The sequence below is a fragment of the Giraffa tippelskirchi genome, chromosome 9 (genome assembly GCF_054371585.1).
Source record: "Giraffa tippelskirchi isolate mGirTip1 chromosome 9, T2T-mGirTip1v1.2.pri, whole genome shotgun sequence".
Taxonomy (NCBI): Eukaryota; Metazoa; Chordata; class Mammalia; order Artiodactyla; family Giraffidae; genus Giraffa; species Giraffa tippelskirchi.
The window spans coordinates 148,874,616-148,898,497 of record NC_137283.1 but is presented as its reverse complement, the minus strand read 5'-3'; the positions used below and the strand labels follow the sequence as shown (position 1 = coordinate 148,898,497).

At 40.7% G+C, this 23,882-nt stretch overlaps 1 protein-coding gene and 1 pseudogene across 2 annotated transcripts in view; both read right to left on the bottom strand.

Moving 5' to 3' along the window:
- SASH1 (SAM and SH3 domain containing 1) overlaps positions 1 to 23,882 on the bottom strand; it is a 188,996-nt gene that overhangs the window by 51,360 nt on the left and 113,754 nt on the right. The window contains exons 5-9 of one of the 2 annotated variants that reach the window (XM_081529916.1): positions 22,836 to 22,876; positions 20,182 to 20,268; positions 17,685 to 17,797; positions 10,856 to 10,957; positions 4,069 to 4,107 (exon numbers count right to left, since the gene is read on the bottom strand). In XM_081529916.1, the coding sequence (XP_081386042.1) occupies positions 4,069 to 4,107; positions 10,856 to 10,957; positions 17,685 to 17,797; positions 20,182 to 20,268; positions 22,836 to 22,876 (382 nt within the window). The remainder of the gene's footprint in view (positions 1 to 4,068; positions 4,108 to 10,855; positions 10,958 to 17,684; positions 17,798 to 20,181; positions 20,269 to 22,835; positions 22,877 to 23,882) is intronic. The other variant, XM_081529917.1, reaches the window with a different exon arrangement.
- On the bottom strand, positions 15,245 to 16,902 carry LOC145520860 (lanosterol 14-alpha demethylase pseudogene; annotated as a pseudogene).

Below are 23,882 nucleotides of genomic sequence, written 5' to 3'. Positions count from 1 at the left end.
ACCCACTCCAGTATTCTTGGGCTTCCCTGGTGGCTCAGATGGTAAAGAATCTGCCTGCAATGTGGGAGACCTGGGTTCAATCCCTGGGTTGGGAAAATCCCCTGGAGAAGGGAACAGCTACCTACTCCAGTATTGTGGCCTAGAGAATTCCATGGACACAGGAGCTTGGCAGGCTACAATCCACCGGGTCTCAAAGAGTCGGACATGACTGAGCGACTTTCACTCATTCACCTAAGCCCATTGACCTTGCTGCTCCCTCCGCTTGACATAGTTCTCTTCCTTCTGGTGAACTAGTGCTCAGTTGCAGCCATCTTTTCTGGGCTTTCCACACTCCCTTCACTGAGGCTTAATGGACTTTCTGTGTGCACATCACACACTCAGTATAAATATTCCAATTAAGCCATCAATCATGCTGTCCATTTCTTTGTCTCTTCTTCTCAAATATAAACCCTTGTGGATAGGGACTGGCCTGTCATAGGTATTCAATAATGTTTGCACAATGAATGAGTGGAAGAATGTTCAAGATGGCATTCTTTCATCTACATTCTTTCATCTGGGTCAAAAGCACAGGGCAAGAAGTGTCCTTGTAGGAGCTAATTATGCAATGCTATTAGAATTATACTAGTAATAGTATAGTCAACAAGGTATGACAGAAAACGTAGTACAAAGAGAAACAGGGACAGAGAAGAGAATAAAGGGATATTTCTATAGAAATCATTTTGTGATTGGGATTTGAATTAGAATTTGGTTGTGTTAAAATACTGCTTTCCAAATGAATCCCCTTGGTGACTGAGTATATTCTAAGAGCTTTGATATAATGGGTAACTGTTGTGACTTATAGTTCAAATGAACTCTGAACAAGTGATGGGCTTACACTGGAAGTGACCCTCAGTCTGAATCTGACTCATGAACCATGATAGCATTTGGGTCTCTCACCAACCTACCCATTATCATAAGATTTGGCATCAGAGCAGAAGATTTAATGAGGAATTAACATAGAATGAAACAATATCATTAAACAAGTAATGAAAATCCTCTTACCCCAATCTCCTTGAGGTTCATCCCAAAAGCAAAATAAGAAATTGGCATTGTGAATCTAAATGCCAATCTTTAACCCATATTATATCACAAGTATCTATATTTAGATACAATCAGCTAGCAGGGAAAATGTAGGTCTTGTCTGCATTAGGTTGGACAGATGAAACTGCCATTTTTACAGGTCAAAAGCCAATATTTCTAGTTCACATGGCTCGACCTAATAAAAGAAGTAACAAGGAATTCCCTGGCAGTCCAGTGGTTACGACTGTGTTCTCACTGCCAAGGGCCCAGGTTCATTCCCTGGCCAGGGAACTAAGATCTCATAAGCTGCACCATGCAGCCAACATTTTAAATTAAAAAAAAAAAAGTAAATAAGATGAAGCTGAGGGTGAGAGGAAAATCTTAGAAAAGAAGAAACAGACCAGAGTGTGCCTCCAAACTCTTACTTTTTAAAATGCTAACAATAGGTTACATAATCCTCAAATTACGTTGTGTCTGGATATTTTGTCACTATTTGTTTTTGCTCATGTGGTCTCTGATGTGTTGAGGAGGGTCTACAGGCAGCACCCTCAGCTCCCTGTGACCGTACAAACCAGTGAAGATAGAGACGTTCCTGGTTAGTTTGCCAGGTTGTTATAGTTATTTAGTCACTCAGTCTTGTGTGACTCTTCTGTGACCCCAAGGACTGCAGCCCACCAGGCTCCTCTGTCCATGGGATTTCCCAGGCAAGAATACTAGAGTGGGTTGCCATGTCCTTTTCCAAGGGATCTTCCCAACCCAGGATCAAACCCACACTTCATGCAATAGTAGCCAGATTCTTTGTCACTGAGCCACCAAGGAAGTCTTAGTTTGCCAGGTGCCAAGAGCCAAATTTCCAGTGATTTCTGGGCCCGCAGTAAGATCAGCCCCAACATAACAGGTCGATGAGCACACAACCACAGGCTCAATCGCCCATCTCACTGTCACTATACAGTCGTGGATAATTTCAAAACTATTAAGTATCATTTTTCCCAGACAGTACTCCTAAGGTCACGTATGTTACTGAAATCGTACCAGACCCGCTCCTCAGCCCACATACACTTATGCCTTCTGAAACAGAAAATAAACTGATTGTATGTTGGGTAAAGGCATAACCAAGTAAACACACATTATTTACATTACGCTTGTTCTGAAAACTCCAGTCGTCTGCCATAATATGCAAAAGCATAAGCACTGCTACCATGTTAATGGCACGTACAAAAATAAACTTTTACGGGAACTCAAGCATTTCAAGAATGCCAGAGAATGGAAAGGCAGAAGATCGTCACACAAAGTAATAGAGGCTGGCATTCACTGGCTGTTTGTCTGGTGCCATTTAATACTTGAGACACCCGTGTCGGGTAGATACACTTGGCTCGGGTTTGGAGGCACAAAGAGATGAAAAAACTTGCAGAACTAATAGGTGGCAGAGCTCGGATCTGAACCCAAAGTCTGACTCATGTCTGTGAGTTTAACCAGCCCCCTCGCCTGCCCACGCTGGGCAAATGCCTGACCTTCCCCAGGCCAGAGCCTCCTTCCTGCTTAATTCTGTTTAAAGATGATGATCTTAAGGGCTCACAGCAAACGCATACCTCAAACTTTGGCCCTTCTCCCAGGGAGAAGGCTGGGGATAGAGGGTGGTGTGGAATAAATGACAAGAAGTCGTCTAAGCCATGGTTCTTGGTCAGCTTGCGTCCAATGAGAACCAAGCTCACGTTTCTCACAGACTTTGTTACGTTTCAACAGACTGATTTTGTCTCCGGTCTCACCATAAACTACAGGTCTAAAGAATCATTACTTCTACTCTTCTAAGGAGAATTTTAATATGTCTCTATTGTACTATCATTTCAGTTGCAAAATCACTTCTGTTAAAATTGAGGACCATTTCTTCTTCCCACCCAGCCAAATAAAAAGGAAATTTATAGAAGGTATCCATAAAAGTCTGAATAGTCATCTCAAGACTTCAAGTATGCATTAAAAGACCAGAATCAATAAAAGCTATTTAGAAAGATTTAGAAAAGTGTTAATATTTGGGAGTGGGGTGCACAGTGTAACATAGCATGGCATAAACATGCTGTCCCAAAGCTACAGGGTACAAAAGCCCTCTGGCAAATTAAGACTAGGTCAAACTTTCCCTCTTTCTCCTGGTCAAATCAGAAGTCAAACAAGTTGAATGAAGCTCTTCTTCTGTTCAAGAAATACAGATCCAAAGTGGACATCCAATCGTCCTAGCAAGTGTAAGCATTAAAGTTACAACAAGCAGAACCATTTTCTAGCCACAGATCAAAGTTTAACTGCCAATTAGAATCCTTTTAAGCTAAAATCCATACATTAAGTTATGAAAAAACAAATCTTCTAGGAAAAGAGACTAAAGGAAAAAATATTAACACCATTAAAAGCAAACAATAACAACTAACATTTAGAAATCTAAGTTATTTTTATGCTTGGAATCTATTATCTTAAGGTAGGTAGGTAGGTTTAGTCACTAAGTCATGTCCGACTCTTGTGACCCCATAGACTGTAGCCCACCGGGGTCCTCTGTCCATGGGATTTCCCAGGCAAAAATGCTGGAGCGGGTTGCCATTTCCTTCTCCAGGGGATCTTCCCAACCCAGGGATTGAACCAGGGTCTCCTGCATTGCAGATAGATTCTTTAGCGACTGAACCACCATAACTTAAGAGCAAAGTGACAGTAGAAAGAAGGTCAAACGTTTTCATAAAGATACGTTTACTGGACCTATAATGTCAACTCTAAAACTAAGGTCTGTTTGAATCTTCACAGTTTATGCATTCAATAAATATTTACTCAAAGTTAGCAAAAATATGAAAATCATATTCTTTAAAAACACTGGTACTATCTATAGGTGGAAGACAATCCTGTAAACTCATCATGTATTGTCATTAAAAAAAGATCTTCTTTGGGAGTCAGATTTCCCCAAACAACGTATCTATTAACACTAGTTTCTATTTTCTTTTGATACCTTTGTAATATAAAAACAAAACTAAAACTTACGATAAATTTTAACTTGTGGGCTTTGTCTAGAAGTTCACCCTAGTAAAAGAAACATATTCAAAATAAGAATCATTTTCATTTTATCAGTTATACTTAAGAATTTTGTTATTTAGCCCTCTTTTAAAAAATCTAGTTCTACCCAGAGTCTTAGACTCTAAAAAGAGCACCTTGGATTTATCCAAGCCTCTTGGACAAGCAGAAGCATCATTTTGCCCATGGAGAGACACCCGAAGAGCATGACCTCTGTTCTCTGACTGCATTCTGCATTAAGTGATTAAACTGCATTCTGTATTAAGTGGCCCTTTTCTTTGGCCACAGTAGAAATTAAGGCTTTTGCCCCTAAGAACCACTAAAAAAGTTAACTTTGTGGAATGTTCTCCTGGCTTGCAGCACATTATCTTTTAGAAAGTTCTAGACTAGACTAAAGCTAGCTACCTCTTCATGTAGACCTGAATGTTCTGGCTGGAAAACAATGGCTGTCATTGAGGCAGGTGAAATGGCTCTGAAAAACCTCAGTAAAAGCCATCTCGGGGTGAGAACCAAGTTTATGGTTTATAATTTTAGAAAGCCCTCCAAAGATTTAACAATTTTGTATCGGGCCAACACTATGGGGATATTTTAGTTGTGACCTTGAAAGTCCTTAATCAAGGAAATACTTAAAATAGCGTTTTGTAAAAAGTGGAAGAAATGACCACTTGATGTTGTGTCTCTGTTACCCGAAACTTGGACACAGTTCAGCCACATGGCTCCCCAGGTTACTGGCAAAGCTATATTCAGAAATGGAATGAAAGGCTACTCAGAGATGCACATATGGATGTAAGGTATTATTATAGCACCACAGTGATAACATAGCTCTCCTTGTACAAATATTTCCCAACTCTAAATTCCCCCAAATGTAAAAAGTTATCAATTATGAAACGATGACTTGCTTTACAAAATAACTCACTTCACAAAACATTTCACCAGAATTGCTTCATCCTCATAAGGAACTCCAGATCCAAAAACATAATTCCAAGTTTTTCCGGAACACAGTTTGTATGAAGTGAAACAACTAAACAGGACCAAAATAGATGCTTGCAATGGACTTTAAGAGCTCTGGTGCTTTATTTTCCTTGCTGGTACTTTAATATTTCTGTATATGTTGCATTTTTTAAAATAAGTTGGATAGCATCATAATCAAATAATTGACAATTTGAAATTTTTTGAAAAGAGATTTCACTGCAAGAATTTCAGGCACAGATCACCAACTCTTACCATCAATTTTGTAAAAACAAACACTATGATTTACTAAAATGTATGCCTTGAGTAAAAAACTTGAAATCCCAGAAAGACAGAGAGCACAAATTCCTTTAAACATTTTCTTAATCAGAAGGCAAACTGAACCTCAAGGCAGAAAGCTGAAAGCTTAAAATGAGAACTCTTACAACCTTCCTCCTGCAGGAGGTGAAGGAAAACACAAGTTATTAAAATAAAATGAAAAATATTAAAATACACATTCAGATGTTTAACAAGGGATCCCGCTAAGTTCTCAACCAGAAACACTTTTTAAAAACTCTGACACTTACAACAGAAGTTTGTTATTGATGAATAACAGCAGAGAACAGATTCCCCTCTGGCAAAGAGAAAGCTATTTTTCACTTCCCCTGGTAACTATCTTTAGTACTTTATACTCTTGGAAACCAAGAATGTGCATATGGGTTTATTGTGAAGCAACATGCAATTATTGACTGCCAGTTCTGGGGGTGGGGGTGCCTATGAATCAACGCAAATGAAATCTTAAAGCACGACAGGCATCAATATAGGCATTGAGGTCTGGTGACAAAGACTTTATGATCTCTGAAACTTTCATGGCCTGGGCATTCCCGACTAGGGCCACTGGGCTATTTACATCTCACTATAAGCCCTGGCCCCCGCACAAAAGATAATCAAAGCCTTGAACCCAAGGCGGCTGGAGTAATACACAGTGGGAATTATCTGAAATTAATTACTCGCTATCAGGCAAATGGAGCATCAGTGAAAAGCAGTATTTTGGATGGAGTTTCTTGCTGAGTCTCCAGGAAAACACAGGACAGACTAAAGTCAGGGTGAAAGGGGCAAGTGTCACACATGTCAGGATTACCATCAAGTACAAGCAAACTTCAGTGCCAATGGTGGTCAGGTACAATAATGAATGGTGTTACTGAACACGGGTGTGGGGTGTTCGCACAGAGGCATCTCGGAAAGGGGTAAACAGCTCTTCTTCAGAAAACTCTCCCCAATGCTGAATAGACTGTCTTCATTCGCCAACATTTTTCAGTAACAAAGGCCAGTCATTCTATTTTTTTGTTTGTTTGTTTTTGGCTATGCCACGGGGCATGGGGGAATCTTAGTTCCCCGACCAGGGATGGAACGCGTGACTCTTGCATTGGGAGCCTTAAGTCTTAACCACTGGAACGCCGGGAAAATCTCAGTACTGTAACTCATTCTAGAGCTTCTGGGAAATTGTGCTTGAAGTGGAGGGAGCATATGGTATCGTTGGCCCTCTGTCCAACTGGGAAAGGCTGAGCATATTTTTGAGCCGTCTATGAAGAAACAGTTTGCTAAGGAAATGATAACTAAGTGTGTGCATGAATCTCTGTGAGCAGGACTGAGGGGGTTTTAACTTCTGCATCCCAGGGTAAACACCACTGGGGCAGAGTCTCCCCCTTCACCTTTGTAACATGAATATCTAGCACAAAGCCTGGCACATAGCAAGTGCTCCACAGAAGCTCCACAGGTATCTCCAAAATGAACAAAGAAATGTACTAGAGAAAGAATGTCCAACTTTTAAGAAGCATCCATTTCATTCTGACAGCTGATATCAAGGTGATGGTTGTGATTTACCCTCTGAAAGGGGCTCAACAAACCAATACTTAATATAATGCTTTCTCAGCAACTTGTTTTATAGTAACTTTTTCCTAAATGAGACAAGCCTCTCTCCTTGCCATTTAACTATGTGAAGTTCTACTACTGGCCTGTTTCTCTGAATGGATAGTCTTATAACCTCTCCCTTGACACAGATGCTATTAATCAAGACAGTATTCAGTGAGATGGATACTAAGGGACCCACTACGGATGACTGGGGCTTTCTATTCTCCCTCTTATGAGTTGGGTCTGAATCACAATGAGTCCCAAGTTACTGTATTTATTCTTCATGATTCTTTGGATTCATGATTTACATTTATATTATGTTAGAATTTAGAACTAGGGGATAAGAGACCCAAAAAGACACATTGAAAACCATAGATATGGTTTCTTTGATGACTTCATAGTCCTAGGACATGCTGCTGGCTAGCATATGATACATTTATTATTATAAGTGGTAAAGTCTCAGAACCTTGCACACAACACCATACCATGCAGTGTTTTCAAATGAATAATCCTGTGGGCCTTTTGTTTGTCTGTTTGTTTGTTTTAGCTGCAATGGAATCTGGTGCTTGATTAGGAAACCAGGGACAAGAAGACAGTGGGAGGGTTATATTTACTATAGATATGCCATCGTTTGTTACTTAAATGCAAAGAAAGTATAAAGACTGAGTCTGCAGCTGGAAGATATAAAACATGCTCTTAAAAGCAGCCAAGAAGAATGACCACTCAAAATACAAGGTTGTGCACTAAATATTTCTCAAACAGGCTATAGGAGCTGAACACTGTGCTAGGCATGCCTTTCTTGCTCAAGGAGCTCACAATTTCCATGAAGGTTGATATACAATTAATTCAGATACTCCAGGACACCTGTTAGGTTTTGTGTTGCGAGCTAATTTAACAAAGTGCAGAACAGAAAGCTATGAAAATATACTTGAGAATGCTAAAGTTTCAGAGGAGGTGGCAGTTGAACGTCACGCTGAAGGAGGCATAGATTTTTACCTGGAAAATATGGAGGAAGACCTTTTAGGAAACGCACAAATTAAAGCAGAGAGCATGAAAATACAAGTTATGATCAGTAATGCATGCAGGCTCCAGTGTGGATGGAGTGGAGGCTGTTAGGGCAAAGGATGAAAGATGGGAGCAGAGAAATTGATTAAAGCCAGATCACACAGGGTCTTGAGTCTGCCAAAAAGTTTGAAATTTATCTTATAAAACTGGAAAACCATCAGCCTTTTCTGCATGCATGTCAGCTTAGTCACTCAGTTGTGTCCGACTTTTTGTGACTCTGTGGACTGTAGCCTGCCAGGCTCCTCTGTCCATGGAATTTTTCAAGCAAAAATACTGGAATGGGTTGCCACTTCCTCCTCCAGGGGTTCTTCCCGACCCAGGGATCGAATCCATGTCTCCTGCTTTGGCAGGCAGATTCTTTACCACTGCGCCACCTAGGAATCTCCTCAGCCTTTTGTGACATATAGGAATGTAAGAAAAGGAGTATATTTTGGAAAGATGACTAGCTGTATGGAGCATTAACAAGAGGAAACAAGAGACTGAAAACATAGAGGTAGAGTTGCTTCCAGAATTTAAGGAAGAAATGACCTAACAAACAAAATCATTGTGTAACAGATGAAAAAAAGTGAACTCTCTTCATTTTCATGTCATAAAGTTTGATGATCGCACCATGAAATGTCTATTTGAAACTCTGGAACTTTAATTCCTATGATCTTGGTGGAACTCTTGGAAGCACTGTTTTGGTCACTTTAAAATGAATAATAAAAGGTATGAAAATTGGAAAAGAAGAAACAAAATTGCCCCTGTTCATGGGTGACATGGTCTTACATGTAGAAAACACTAAAGATTACACACATGCACACACACACACTCTATTGGAGATAATAATGAAATTCCACAAAGTTGCAGAGTACAAAATTAATGTATGAAAGTCAGTTCCATCTTTATATACTGATAATGAACATTTTGAAAAGGAAATTAATGTTATCATATGTAAAAACAATAAGAATAAAATACTTAAAATAAACTTAACCAAGGAGGCAAGACTTTAATACTGAAAACTACAAAACAATGCTGAAGGACCAATAAGATATAAATAAATGGAAGGATAGCCTGTTTCATGGATTGAAGACTTCATATTGTTAAGATGACAATACTACCCAAATTGATCTACAGATCCAATGCAATCCCTATCAAAATCTCGTGGTTCTTTTTGCAGAAATAGCAAAATCCAGCCTAAAACTCATGGAATCTCAAGGGATTTTAATAGCTAAAACAGTCTGGAAAAGAGCCAAGTTGGAAGGCTCACATATCCCAATTTCAAACCTTTCTACAAAGCTACATTAATCAAAAAGGACAGACATATGAACCAATGAATAAAATAAGAGAGCCCAGAAATAAACCCTTACATATATGGTCAATTAATTTTCAAAAAAGGTACTAAAACCATTCAATGAAGAAAGGACAGTCTTCAACAAATGGTTCTGGGAAAACAAGGAATCTACCCACAAAAAAATGAAGTTGGATGCATACATTCTATCATATACAAACAACAACTTAAAATGGGTCATAGACCTAAACTTAACAGCTAAAACTGTAAACTCTTAAAAGAAAATACAGGAGAAAATCTTCACCACAATTATTTGGCAATGATTTCTTGGATATGATACCAAAAGCAAATGCAAATTAGATTTCAAAATGTAAAACTTTAGTAACTCAAAGGACATTATCAAGACAGTAAAAAGGTGGGACTCCCCTGGTGGTCTGTGTGAGTTATATCCCTGGTCAGGGAACTAAGATCCCACATGCCACGAGGCATGGCCAACAAAAAAGAGTGAAAAGGCAACTCATAGAAGGGGAGAGAATATTTACAAGTCATATACCATATAAGGGATTAACATCCAGAATAAATAAAGAACTCTTGCAACTCAACAACCAACAGAACAAAAACACAATTAAAGAATGGGCAAATAACTTGATAAACACTTCTATAAAGAATATATTAAAATGGTCAAGCACATAAAAAAGGATGCTTAAACATTAGAGAAATCAAATCTTAGACACTAGAGAAATCAAATCTAAACCACAATGAGATACCATTAAATACCCATTCGGAATGGCTAGTATGAAAAAAATAAAAGGGGAGGGGATCAAAAGTGTTGGTGAGGAAGCAGAGAAATTGGAACTTCCATGCAGCTGTCAAGAATGTGAAATGATGTAGCTGCTGTGGAAAACTGAACAGCATCTCCTAAAAAAGTTAAACAGAGAAATTAAACAAAAGTGGTATCCATATGCAGGGGAATATTGTTCATCCATAGAAAGGCATGAAGTTCTAGTACAGCTGTAAAAGGGATGAGTCTAGAAAACATGGGGCTAAGTGAAAGAAACCAGACACAGAAGGACAACGATTGTATGAGTTCACTTCTATAGGCACTTTATAAGTGCCTAGACTAGTCATATTCACAGAGACAGGAAGTAAAATGTGGTTGCCAGGAGTTTGGAGAAGGTGGGGTGAGAATGGAGAGTTATTGTTTAATGGTTATGGAATATCTGTGTCAGATAATGAAAAAGTTCAGGAAGTGGGTTGAGGAGATGGTTGTACAGCAAAGTGTACATACCTAGTGCTACTGAACTGAACACTTAAAATGCTTATAATGGTCAATTTTAAGTTGTACTTGACCATAATAAAGCAAACCAACCAACCAACATGAACACCACTATTCCAACTGCAGACTATCAGGTAAAGGAAAGAATAACACCTCAGAAGAGACGCCTCTTTTTTAGATCCAGGTAGGAGGTGGTAATTGCAAAAAGAAGCCCAAAGGCTGAAATGGTGGAGGCTGTCCCTTCTTAGTAGAACCAGTTAAGATGCTCAAAGAGACAGTAAACTTACATTGCAGTTTGATGAGCCATCAAACGTTGGGTAAGAACCGTCTGGCCAGTCGGCAGGGTCCAAGGCAGTGGACTGCCGGTGCTGAGCCTCATACTCCTTGAGCTGCAACAAGAGAAAATGGAATACTGAAATGGAAATAATGGCCCAGACTGTCTACCAAGCAGCAGAAAAGAATACTTTGGGTACCATCTTCACACCGCTGCTGGTGACCAAGTGCCAGCCAAAGACAAAGGTCCCCAAACAGAAAGAAGATACAAGCCCCGTCTTGAAGGTTTTCATCTAAATCAAACCAAGAGACACAACGGACTCCTTGTATTCTGTGTTCCAAAAAGAACCTTGATTTTCCTTCTCCAACACCCTCCAACATCAAGACTCATCTTTCTCAGTTTAATTGGAAGTCTGATAACAGAAATTGTCTGTAGTCTGGCCTCTGGATTACCTCTCCTTGTAGAACACACAAGGTGTAGACTTGGGATATTTTAGTAAAACAGAGGTGGAAGCCGGAAAGTGATTTTTAAAAATTGCTTGCTTGTCCTGACTGCATCGAGTTCAGTTCAGTGTTATCATCTAACAAATGTTATAGGATTTATTTAGGATCCTCTGGATGAGAGAATAATATATTTTGAATATGTTCAGAGACATTTAAGGTTAGACAAATGAGGTATTATAGAAAATTAACCAATGTAACCCAGCAGAAATAGATGAACGAGCTTTCTGAATGGCAATGTGAGAAGTTCCAGGTGTTTCCCTAAAAACAGGTAGAAATTTAGCTATCTGCATAATACAATTAAGTTGTTGGCTGCATTAAAATTCTGTTATAAAGCAGTTTTTAGATACAAATTTAAGACACTGATCAAATCATGGTCCATGAATCAAGACACCAAAAAACAGAAACAATCTGACCTAACAGCCCAGGAGATGGTACCAGGACTGTCCTTTACCACTGGAGTTATGTGTATGTAGCAAAGCCATTCTACTAGAAAAAATGCAACCTTCCAAAGCATTATTTCTACTTTGAAATTTTTCTCTGTGCACACTTGTGACAGGAAATGGACTGGGGAAGGCAGACAATATTAACAGGTAAGGGTTCCCAAATAGCTTAACTTCTCTGTGCTTCAGGTCCTTCACATGGAAAACATGAGGACAATAAACTATCTCACAGGACTATTATTAGAAAAAGTAAGATAATACAGCAAGCTTAACACATTGCACCCTTTGCAATAGACTTATTATGATGGTATTATCGGGCTTCCCTGGTGGCTCAGATGGGAAAGAATCCGCCTGCCAATGCTGGAGACATGGATTCGATCCCTGGGTTGGGAAGATCTCCTGGAGAATGGAATGGCTAGCCATTCCAGTATTCTTGCCTGGAGAATTCCGTGGACAGAGGAACTTGGCGGACTACAGTCCATGAGGCCGCAAAGAGTAGGACACAACTAAGCGACTAACATACACACATTATTATCACCCTTTTGGTTTCAGGTAAAAGAGAGCTCAAAGTTCACATCAACTCTGGACATTTGAACTTCTGCTATTCATGCACTTAATATTATTTTAATCTTTCTATTATATTAGGGGGATTGATATGCTCTAATCTCTATAATACATTTAAGTGACATACTAGCATGCTCTTCCTTTCCAGAAGTGCATTATTCTTTATGTATGAGCAAAACAGCTGCCCTCTGAAAAGGGGGGTTATCATCTGCTTTTCAGTGTTCCTGCCCTACTTTACTCAACATTAGCCCCAAGTTCCCTGAAGCACCAAATAAGCAGTTCATCTTTAGGAAAACAAAACAAAGTACTCCCCAGCTAATTATAAAGAGACAACATTTTTCTTTCGCTATCTGTCCACTTCCATCATTTATCTTGGAGCCTAAGAGTACAAGTGCTTCTTCTCCCTTTAAAAAAAAAAATTCATTTGTTGGTTGCGTGGTTTATGGGATCTTAGGTCCCCAACCAGGGATTGAACCCAGGCCCTTAGCAGTGAGTACAGAGTCCTAACCACTGGACCACCAGGAAATTTCGCACATGCTTCTGATAAACACTCAGATTTGTGCTCTATCTTAAATTTACCTTGATTTTTAACTTCCCAACTTAAAAAAACAAAACAAGATCTTTAACATTTTACAATGAAAAAAGCCTGGTTATTGTTTACATAATTACATTTTTATAACCCACTCTGCTCCCAAAGACAATTGATGATGTTCATTTGAGAAACATATATATTCTAAAGCAAAGTTATGTAGCTTTACTTTAATTCTGGGAGTTTTTAAATAATGGCATTTTAAAGTGTGTGTGTGAGTATGTGTGTTGTTATCTGTCTGTCCATCTGTCTATCTCAGGAGGAACTACTACCTTCACATCCCATTTTCCCAAGTCTCATAGTTTTCTCATACTTGAAGTCTATGACATGATTCTTAGAGGGATGGCCATCTTTAATAGGTTAATGCTTATCCTATTGTAAAGACTTTCATGGTGAGCGACTCTAAAATGTTCCCATTTCTAAGAGTGCTTATTATGAAGAGCATTTATATTTAATCCAAGCCTCCTCCAGCTGCAATCTTCATTCATTTCCTTTTATTCTCTCCTCAGTAGAGATGAAAACAAAACTGTTCAGTACATCCTGAAGATGGACTGTTTAATAATCCTTCATATACTTGAAGACAGTGAATAAGTTCTTTTCTGCTTCTTTTCTGAGATAAGGCCTTTCCAATTTCAGCCCACAAGACCTATTTAAAAAAAAACCCTCAATCACTTTGTTGCTCTCCTATGGCCTCTCTTCATGAGCCTTTAGCTGCCCATATTCCTATGATTGATGTGCAAGAGCTGCTACAAGGAAATGATTCAATAATATATATGGGTTCTCAGCTCATAATGCCATGCTCTGGTATGCCAGATACCCAGACTTCCTTTAAAAAAAAAAACAAAACTGTTCTCGAATTTCCCAGTTATCATAGATATAGACTCAGGCATATACCATTCTCAGGAGAACTATCCATGGTCAACAGTTTGAAGGAACTATTCAGTTAACAAAAATTCAAAAATCGTTAAGTTAAGCTGCTGTCTTTTTAAATTACACACTGTTTACACAGTTATTTCATAAACTTCATTCTCTTTAAATGCTTTTGCAACTTCAGTGGTGTTTCACATATTAATTTCTTGCAGCCTTTTTCATTTTATCTTTGTATTGATAACTGGGTTTTTGGGACTGTGTATCATGGCTGTACTCTTCACAGGGGGTAAATACTCAGCAATCAGATCAAATTCACATAAACAAAGCACAGTGGGCCAAACTGTATTCATTTGAACATAGGCAAAATTTTCCCTGATATGGCGCTAAAGAACGCGCCTGCCAATGCAGGAGACTAAGAGACATGGGTTCCACCCCTGGGTGGGGAAGATCCCCTGGAGGAGGGCATGACAACCCTCTTCAGTAATCTTACCTGGAAAATTCCATGGACAGAGGAGCCTGGCAGACTACTGTCCATGGGGTCACAAAGAGTCAGACATGACTAAGTGACCAGCACTTTCACTATAAAAGTTGCCCCGATACAGGAACAGTGGGTGATACACCCAGCTGCAGATGAGAGACAACCTGCTCTCCTGATGCTGGGCCGTCCTGTCACAACTAAAGTCTGGACATTCTACCTAGGGTCTGTTTTTGCCCCTAGCTTTCCAATTAATTACTTAAATTCATTAACATTACAAAAATACATTGCACAACAACAACAAAATACATCGAGCAACAAATCGGGACACAAGTTATTAGATTCCTCCTAACAAGTAAAAGAAAAATTACACCTTCTTAGTTAAGTCAAGACCAACCCTAGAAATTTCTCTCAGGGACCACATCACCGTCTTGCACATAGTCTCAGAATTGAATTTCTCAAACTGTACAAGGAGAGCACTAGGCTGTGCAACATTATCTAAAGAGTGGTAAAATGATCACAGTACATTAAGTATACTGTGTACTTCATTGTGTCTAAATAGCAGCATGCAGACTTATGATAAAAATAATCTGAATCTTTGAAATATATGTCAAAGTACACTAGTGTTTAAGGAACTCTGAACTGTGTTCCATGTGCTCCAAGGGCTGTGCAAGTCAGTGCCCTGAATACCACAGATATTTACTAGTTAGTTTAGATAAACTGTTTAAGGGGCATAACTTCAGAAAATTCAAATACAAAAAATGAATTGGAGGAGCTAATTATTAACATTATTTTCCAAGTTCCTCCTTAGCTATGCTGAATGTGAAAACACATAAAAATTTCAAAATGAAAATGTTTTAACCTCTTGCAGAACGTCTTGTGAAACAGAATTCGACAACCCTCTGAAACAGATTATAATAATTCTTTAGTAACAGAAAAGCATTCAATACCTATGGGTCTTTTAGTCTCTGACTGACAGTGGAAGAAACACACGTCTGATGTCAGGAAAGACCATTCTTATGGTCATTAGAGGAGGTCTAACTCTTAATGTTTGTTTTATACAGTGATCAAATAAATTTAGATCCTTGAGCTGATCGTAAGCTAAAGGAGGCAGATCCTTGGTTTTTCTTGTTTTGTCTCTGACTAAAAGGAAGCCCATCCATATGCTAGTAGCCAAGAATGTATCTTGGCCTGCCAAGAGCCGGCCAACAAAGTCCCCTGCTATTTAATCATCTGTCAAAGGACACCCACCTTTGTGTGCAAAATCTAATAAAGTTTGGAAAAAATTATCAATTTTTTCTTTAATCTGTTTCTGGATTGCCTTATAGAAAATATTCTTGATGTCTTGATGGGCTCTGTTCTAAAATTAGGCAAAGGAACCTCCATCCACGTCCACACAGCTGTGCCATCTTTTCATGGAGTTGACTCCTGGTTTCTTTTCCATGCAAACGATGGCTAGGTGGTAAAGGTATCAGCTCAGAAAGAGCATCAAACAAATCTTTTTTCCTCCCCCACTTTGAAAGTATTCTTTTGTTTCCTTTACAATTATAGAAATGTGCTCCCTCAAGTTGACTGTGTTAACTTTTGACTGTGTTAACTAAGCTAATGCTTTTAACATTTTCTTTTGCTCCAAGAAAACTGAGTTCAATGCATCCTATGCAACTCTCTTGCCAAACACAGATGCTGGCAGGATGAATGCAGACAGCTTCTGCATTCAGAGCTTCCATTTTATGATTACACAAGCAATGTAACAGCATCACTCCCCAGACAGTAAGTACGCATCTTGTCCACCATGGTAAAATTAATATAGGTCTGTGTTTCTCACATGCATTTTCTAAGAATTCAACTGGACTTTTTCCAAGTGCTATGACACGCTCAAGGAATGGCACTGGAGAGAAGCTGTATGGTGGACGTATTGCCCCAGCTAGGTTGGGTGGCTGAAGGCAGGGTGGGGCAGTGGGAGACCAGACTGAGGGTGAAGGGCAGGTGAAGATGATCAGCAGCAGGGACAGGACATTGTCACCTGCTCCATCACTGCCCCAGCATAGCTTCAGTCCACCAGGGATGCTGGCGGTTGAGATCACCTCTGCTCCTCTTCAATAGAGCTAGAGAAGTGACCTTAGATCTCAGGTCTCCTACTAAAGGTCCTACCTCCCATTGCCCTCAAGCGTTTTTTCCCCCAGCATTGTCTCAGCAACAAATTAAAGGTTTTTTTTTTTTAATTACTGATGTGTACAGTCGGGTATACTATAAACTAAGATGGATTTTCCTGATGGCTCAGCGGTAAAGATCCTCCTGCCAATGCAGGCAACCCAGGTTCCATCCCCGGGTCAGGAAGATTTTCTGGAGAAGGAAATGGCAACTCACTCCAGTATTCTTGCCTGGAGAATCCCATGAACAGAGGAGCCTGGCAGGCTACAGTCCACGGGGTCGAAAGAGTCAGACATGACTTAGTGACTAAACCACCACCATACTAAACTGAGTATGTTCATCACTGTTTCAAGGTTTCATACTTTCAAGATTCTGTTTAATGGTAAAGTCATACCTCATTCAATGATTCCTTGGTGACTTGAAATTCTAAATCTGCCTGGTTTATGACTTGTCTACCGTGTAGACCATGTATTCAAAGTCAAAATCCAAGAATTAATCAGTCATTTAGTTGGGTGACAACAAAGTGGGAAATCTCTTAGGAATTGCTCTGTTGCTATCATAAATGCTACTCCAGTGTCCTAAAGGCTTCTTTTAATGCCTAATTTAACTCAGAGCAAAAAAACCACCCACAATAAACTGCAATTAATATCTACTTAGAAATGAAAGCAAGTAAAAGTTTAAGGTTTAGAGATAAAGCTTGACTTTTTATTCAAAGTTTAATTTGTTGAAGGCATCTTTTAGAGCTAGTGTTTATAATGGCTGCATTTAACTTTTCCTTGGTGTTTATTGAGTAATTTATCATTATCAGTCTATCCATTTACCCTTTGATGCCCCTGTCTTAGTCTCTTTGAGCTGCTAGAACCAATCATCATAGACCGAGCGGCTTATAAACAACAGAAATTTCTCATAGTTCTGGAGGCTGGGAAGTCCAAGATCAAGGTGGCAGCAGATTTAGTGTCTGATGATGCCTGACTTCCTGGTTCACAGACAGCATGTGTCCTCACACAAGGGAAGGGGGTAAAGGAGCTCCCTGTGGCCTCTTTTATAAGCTCACTAATCCCATTCATAAGGGCTCCACCCTGAAGAGCTAATCACCTTCCAAAGGTCTCATTTCCAAATTAGGATTTAATATATAAATTTGGGGGGGTGGGGGGAGGACAAAAACATTTAGTCTATAGCCATCCCTCAACATTTATCAATGTAAGGCGGTCAGGTGCTCACAAATGTAAACCAAACATCCACACTCTTACCCGAGCAAGCGCTTCTTCGATGGTGATCATCTTTTCCTTGACCATCATCATCAACTGAATCCGTTCCTCATCACTCATTGTTATCTCGCTTGCAACGTAACCCACATCTTCTCCTAGAGATCGAGGAAGAAAAACAATAGAAATGAAAAAGATAATAGATAAAACAGGATGCCAGTCTTGACTGTTTGTCACCTAGGACTAAAGGATGTGATCCAGGACCCTGTTCTTGATGGAGCCACAGGAGCAGGAATGGGCTGCATTTGGGAAAGCCAGTGAGCCCATCTCATTGGGAAACAAGCTCCAAGAACATATGGATGTTACCATGGAAACAAATCCTTTGAAATGATCAGAGCTTTTGCGATGGAGGGTCTAGTGGAGGAGTTTTGGAAAAAGGCTAACAGGGAGTTTGGAGTGACCGGTCAGGCAGAGACCTAACTTAAAGATTCAGTTAGAGGCGACAAGCACTCCAGGGCTCCTTCAGCCAAGGGTTCTCCGTGCCCTTCCATTTCAAACATTAACAAGAAGAAAATGTTTCTACGGAAGATGGGAAGAGAATCCCCTTTCAAGACAGAGAACTTGAAGGTCACAGTGTCTGCCGCAGAACAAAGCTCACAGCCTGGTAAAAGCCTATGAAGTGTGTTAGTCACTCAGTCGTGTCCAACTCCTTGCATCCCCATGGACTGTAGCCCACCAAGCTCCTCTTTCCGTGGAATGTCCAGGCAAGAATACAGGAGTGGGTAAAAGCCCAGATTTTTATGAAGCAGTTTGATTGGTGTTCCTCAGGGGACACGCACAAGTAAATATAATCACAGGCATGAAATATTTTCAGTTTATTAGAAGGAAGGTACTATCTACGTGGATATCTGAAAGTACCACTGTCATAAATATGTTTCCACCCTGTGAGGGGAACTCAACTTCCAGTTTGGAACTGAAGGCAGCTAGAACTGCAGAGGGAACGAGAACTCCTCGAATAGCATCCTTTGACAGAGTTTTCCTGAAAAGCGAACACAGCCATCTGCTCTCACACACGAGAGTCACATTGGCGTAGGTGCCTCTGATCAGCGCGTGGGGAGATTATGTCAGGTGCAGACGCGCTGTCACGTGTAGCCAGAGTTCTTACCCCTCACTTTTCTCCTCCACCACGTCTTTCCCACACACACCTCACCTCTGTCAGTGTCATCAGGATGCTGGGCTACGGACTAAACGAGTCTGGCTGCAGACTTGTGGGAACGCATCGCGGTCAGGACCTACCTTGGAATTTATGTTCCCCTGTGTTTCTTTATCTCATTTCCATTTTGTAATCAATCAGTCCAGAAACACCGCTCAAGTTCCCTTCACCACCCAGTCCCTTGTGCGGGAAGAGTGATGGTGTGTGCCAGGTGAGGGGAGAGAGAGCCTTGGTGGTGATTCATTTTACTATCCGCATCTCCTCCAGTGGTGGAGGGAGTGGCTTGGGTTTAAAAAGAAATCCACGTGAGCCGATGAACTGTTGGCTTCCTCCCTCCATCTCTCTCCTTTTCTTTCTTTCCAAATAAGACTTTGTTAGAATCCGGGGTTTACTTTGAATCTCAAGTGATGCTGGGTGTGTTCCAAAAAGGAGAAACTGGGAATGTTTAAGAATAACTCCCTTACAGCAAGACAACTTCAATAAGCCCCCTGACGGCTGCCAAGGAACCCAGGTGTGCCCCTGGCATACAGGCTGCCCGTGTTTCCCGTTTCCGTGTGTATGAATAACTGTGTATTCTGCCCAGGGTAGGGCACTGAGATTTCGTGAAAGAAAAGAAGCCGCACCAGCGGTGAGCAACTAAAAATGTTCATCTAATGATAACCTTATCCAGCCAGACTGGAATCTGGAAGTAGCTTTGTTTCCCCTCCCTGTCTGAATGCTGGAGAAACATAAATTATATAACTGGGCCTCAAAGGGATGACATATTTACTTACTATATAAACAACAACAAAAGACACGGCCAAGAGGAGGGCAGGACTCCCTTCACAAAGCAGCCTGGGCAAATTCCCATGATGTCAGCCCATTAGACAGAGTTTCCAGGGGCAACAGCCCCATAACTGTCCCTGCCTCGGAAAAGCATCCGAGTTCAGAAGACTGCAAAGGCCCCAACTGGCAGGGCAGGGGGGAGGGTCCAAAACTAACAAACGCTAAGACTTTCTAGACCCTTTTAGGGCCGATCTTGGCCAGGAAAGATCTCCCTGAGGTTGATGTGATTGAGAAAAGGAAAGATTTGCTCTCCGCTGTCAGATCTATGAAAAGGAAGGACTGTGAACTCTTTCCGTTTTGTTTTCTTTGATTAAAAAAAAAAGAAAAGAAAATCCACTGGGATGAAGTCTTAAAGTAATGATAGGAATGTCAGAAAAGCTGAACAGTTTATGGGCACATGCAATGACTTATTCTAACTTACAGCATCTGTTTAGATTAGCAGCCCAAACGTCTTAACATTTTAGAGCTGAAAGGACCTACTGTCCGCCAGCTGTGTTACAGTACCTTTTGAAGTCTGTCTCATTATTCCTTTCTGATTCTTTCGGAAGTTCTGCCAGAAATACTTATTTTTCTTCTTCCAATCTCCCTTTCCTTCAAAAAAAGAAAAAAAAAGGCACAAGCAATAAATTCATTAATAACCAAAGTAACCTCTTCCTTACAATTCAAAGCTTGTCAGAATACTTTGATTTCACAAAAAAAGACAGTTTTTCTCTTTCGGTTTTGTGAAAAGACTTAGAAATGCCTATAAAGTTGTTTAAAAGAAATGCAAATTTCCTAAGAGCAAGAAATGGTACAATGGAGTTAAGATGAGAAATAAAGAAACACCAAAAAAACAGGCAAAACATGCATACTTATATTCACTTTGATGTCTGTTTAACTACTGTGTCTAATTCTGCCTTGTCTTGTGGTATAGTTTTCCCCCTTTGGTCTCAGCCACAATGATTTCAACTGAACCACAAATAGGATGCTTTAAAAAGTTAACTTTGTTTTGTTGTTATTTCTGTTGTTGATCTACCCTTGATTTATTTCTGTTATCCCAGCTTTACGAAGAGAACAGAATGGTTGGTATGTGCTGTGCACAGTGGTGAGTAAGGCTGCTTTCACAGGTCTGTGGGGCTGACCCACCCTTTTCCTCTATGGTGTGGAAGTGGTGTGGGTCTGGCTGTGACATAGGCGGGGTGTGAGTCCCACCTCTCTGATACTCAGGTTACCTGGTGACCCACCTACAGCTCACCCAGGGCACCGTGATGAGAAAAGCAAACTGCCACCTTGCTGTAACATCTCCCAACTAGACACCCACCCCCCCACACTCACACACACCCCTCCATCTTTCCCAGATGGTTCTGGGTGACTTTGATGTGAAACACAAATTCAGTGTCGTGGCTAGACATTTTTCCTATCTGCTCGGCCTGTGATCCTCAGGAACACGTAATACCTTTTATGAAGCAAGAGAAGAGGGGTCAAGTGAGGAAAAGGGAAGAATAGGGTGGCCCTTTATTCTTTAAAAATCAAATGAAGCAGTGGCGGCCCTATCTGTTCTCAGGGGCGGGGCACACCGAAGCTGCGGCTTTGTCACCTGTTTGGGGTCTGGTTGCTCCACGGCCACTGGAAAAGGGCCCCGTGGAGTGATGCGCTGTTGGCTTCCATGGTCTAGACTGGTGGTGCCAGGCAGTGCAGCACGAAACAGACCCGTGGAAACCCCATGCCTAGGGCTCCTGTGCTAAGGGCATCATTTGTCAAAGCAGGATGCCCTCACTACGTTCTGACAACCCCCAGGACTACTGGAGGGAGACCGGAGCCGGCTGGCCTGAGGCTGCCTCTGTTCTCAGCATCTGGAAGGCGCCTCTGCCTTTGGGCTAAACACGACAGCAAATATCAGCCATGAAAGGTGGCAGCAGAAGCGGGATTAGTAATACCTCTCTCTCGGGCAATCTGGGAATAGGATTTTTTTCTTATAAGCTATGCTTCCTTGGTGGCTCAGCTGGTAAAGAATTCGCCAGCAGTGCAGGAGACTTGGGTTTGATCCCTGGGTTGGGAAGATCCCCAAAAGAAGGGAACAGCTACCCACTCCAGTATTCTGGTCTGGAGAATTCCATGGATTGTATAGTCCATGGGGTCGTAAAGAGTCGGACACAGCTGAGCGACTTTCACTTTCACTTTCTTGTAAGCTATACTCTCCTCTCTTCCCATTTTAATATTTCTGAAATGGAGGCGCAGCTTTTTAAAAAAAAAATGGCAAGACCTAACAATCTCCAGCTGATCATATCCACTTTGTATCTAATGCATATCTCACTTAACACTCACTAATGATGAACATGTGATGTATTCTTGTTTCCATTTGGTGGATGAGAAAACTGAGGCTTAGAGAGAGAAGCCACTTGCCCAAGGTCATAACTAGGCAGCTGGTAGAGTCATGATTCAAATCCAAATCAAGGACTGACTTCAGCACTTACGCTCCTAATTATGACTACTTTGCCAGACTTTCTTGGACCCATACAGAATAAAATGTGACAAAATCAGAAAAGTCGATTTTATAACCAAGGAAATAAACTATAGAACATCCAAATTGTGCATAATCTTTCATTCAAAAGTTCCAAATTGGAGGATTTACCCTAAAGACTGGAGTAGGAAATGGCAACCCACTCCAGTATTCTTGCCTGGGAAATCCCATGGACAGAGGAGCCTGGTGGGGTCTCATGGGGTCGCAAAGAGTCAGACATGACTGAGCACGCACCCTAAAGACATGATCATGGGTAGGCTCAAGGATTTTCAGTGGTAGCAGCACTTCTCTGTGATAGAGAAAAAAATTGCAAACAACTTACATGCCCAGCAAAGGAGACTGGCTGTCTGAATTATGGCACATCTGACATGACAGATTACTATGCAGACTTTAGAATTTTACTGTAAAAAGTACTGAATCATGTAGGGACATGCTCAGGATATATTCAGTTGTAGAATATGATCCAAATTATGCTTCTTAAAACCCACATAAACACAGAAAATAAGGGGAAAGCTTTTCATCAAAATCTTAACAATGTTTATTTCTGGATGGAAGGATTCTTTGTAGGTTTTGTATGTTCACATATTTATATGTTCTATAAAGCATTAAAAGGAAATAATTCATTAGCAATGGTTAAACCAAGAAAAGTGGTACTGACCTACAGAGCTGTCTTCCGAGTTTGACTTGTGGAGAGGATTCCTACAAAAGAAAAACAAGTGTGATTATCAAGGAGCCTTACCTTCATGTGAGACCTGAAGACCCTCCTAACTAGTGGGACCCAGCATCAATCAGCTTAGCGCAACCAGGGAAATTTCTACAGAATATTAACCAACAGCCTTTCCCAGCCATCTGCCGCCTTTCTAGAAACATGCTAATGTGCCATTTGTCAACACTAATTAAAGATTCACTTCAGGGTATGACCTATATTAAATGATGGGAATGGACTTGACTGGGTGATCATTGAAGTGTCTTCCATTTCTGTGAATCATTATCTACACGCTAAGTTATTTCCATTAAGAAGTCCTTCAGGGACTTCCTTGGTGGTCCAGTGGTTATGAATCCACCTTGAAAGGCAGAGGATTTGGGTTCAATCCCTGGTCAGGGAACTAAGACCCCATATGCGACGGAGCAACTAAGCCCACACCTGTGTTCAGCTACTGAGCCACAACAAAGATCCCCGCATGCCACAACTAAGACCTCATGAGTCAAATAAATAAATACATAAACACTTTTTAAAAAAACTCTTTAATATAAGTGGGAAAGAGAAGACCAATGAGAAATACAGACCTAGCAGATAGGTAATAATGAGAAGATAGTCCCAGTAGATGAGTAAGGTGGTCATCTGGAGGAGAAATCAGGAGGGTGCAGAGGTCCAAGGACAACAAGCCACAGGAGACTGGAAGCCCCAGGTAGGGAGCAGCCAGGCTGGAGCTCCTCTGGTAACTTGCTGCCGTCTGGCAAGTGTGCTACATGTCTCACTAGGTCTTCCAAAGTGCAAAGTGAAGCCAGAAATATACTCTTCTTTTTTTTTTTTTTAACAAGATCTCCACCTTTTTAAGTGACGGTAAATAACTCGATCTTTTTAAAAATGTGTCCAAGTTCATTAATACATGTCTGGGCATCCGATTTGGCCCATACCCTCCCCTCCCCAGGCTGCCAGTGTGTGAACCTGAAATGTGAACTCGGCCCCAGACCAGGTGATTAA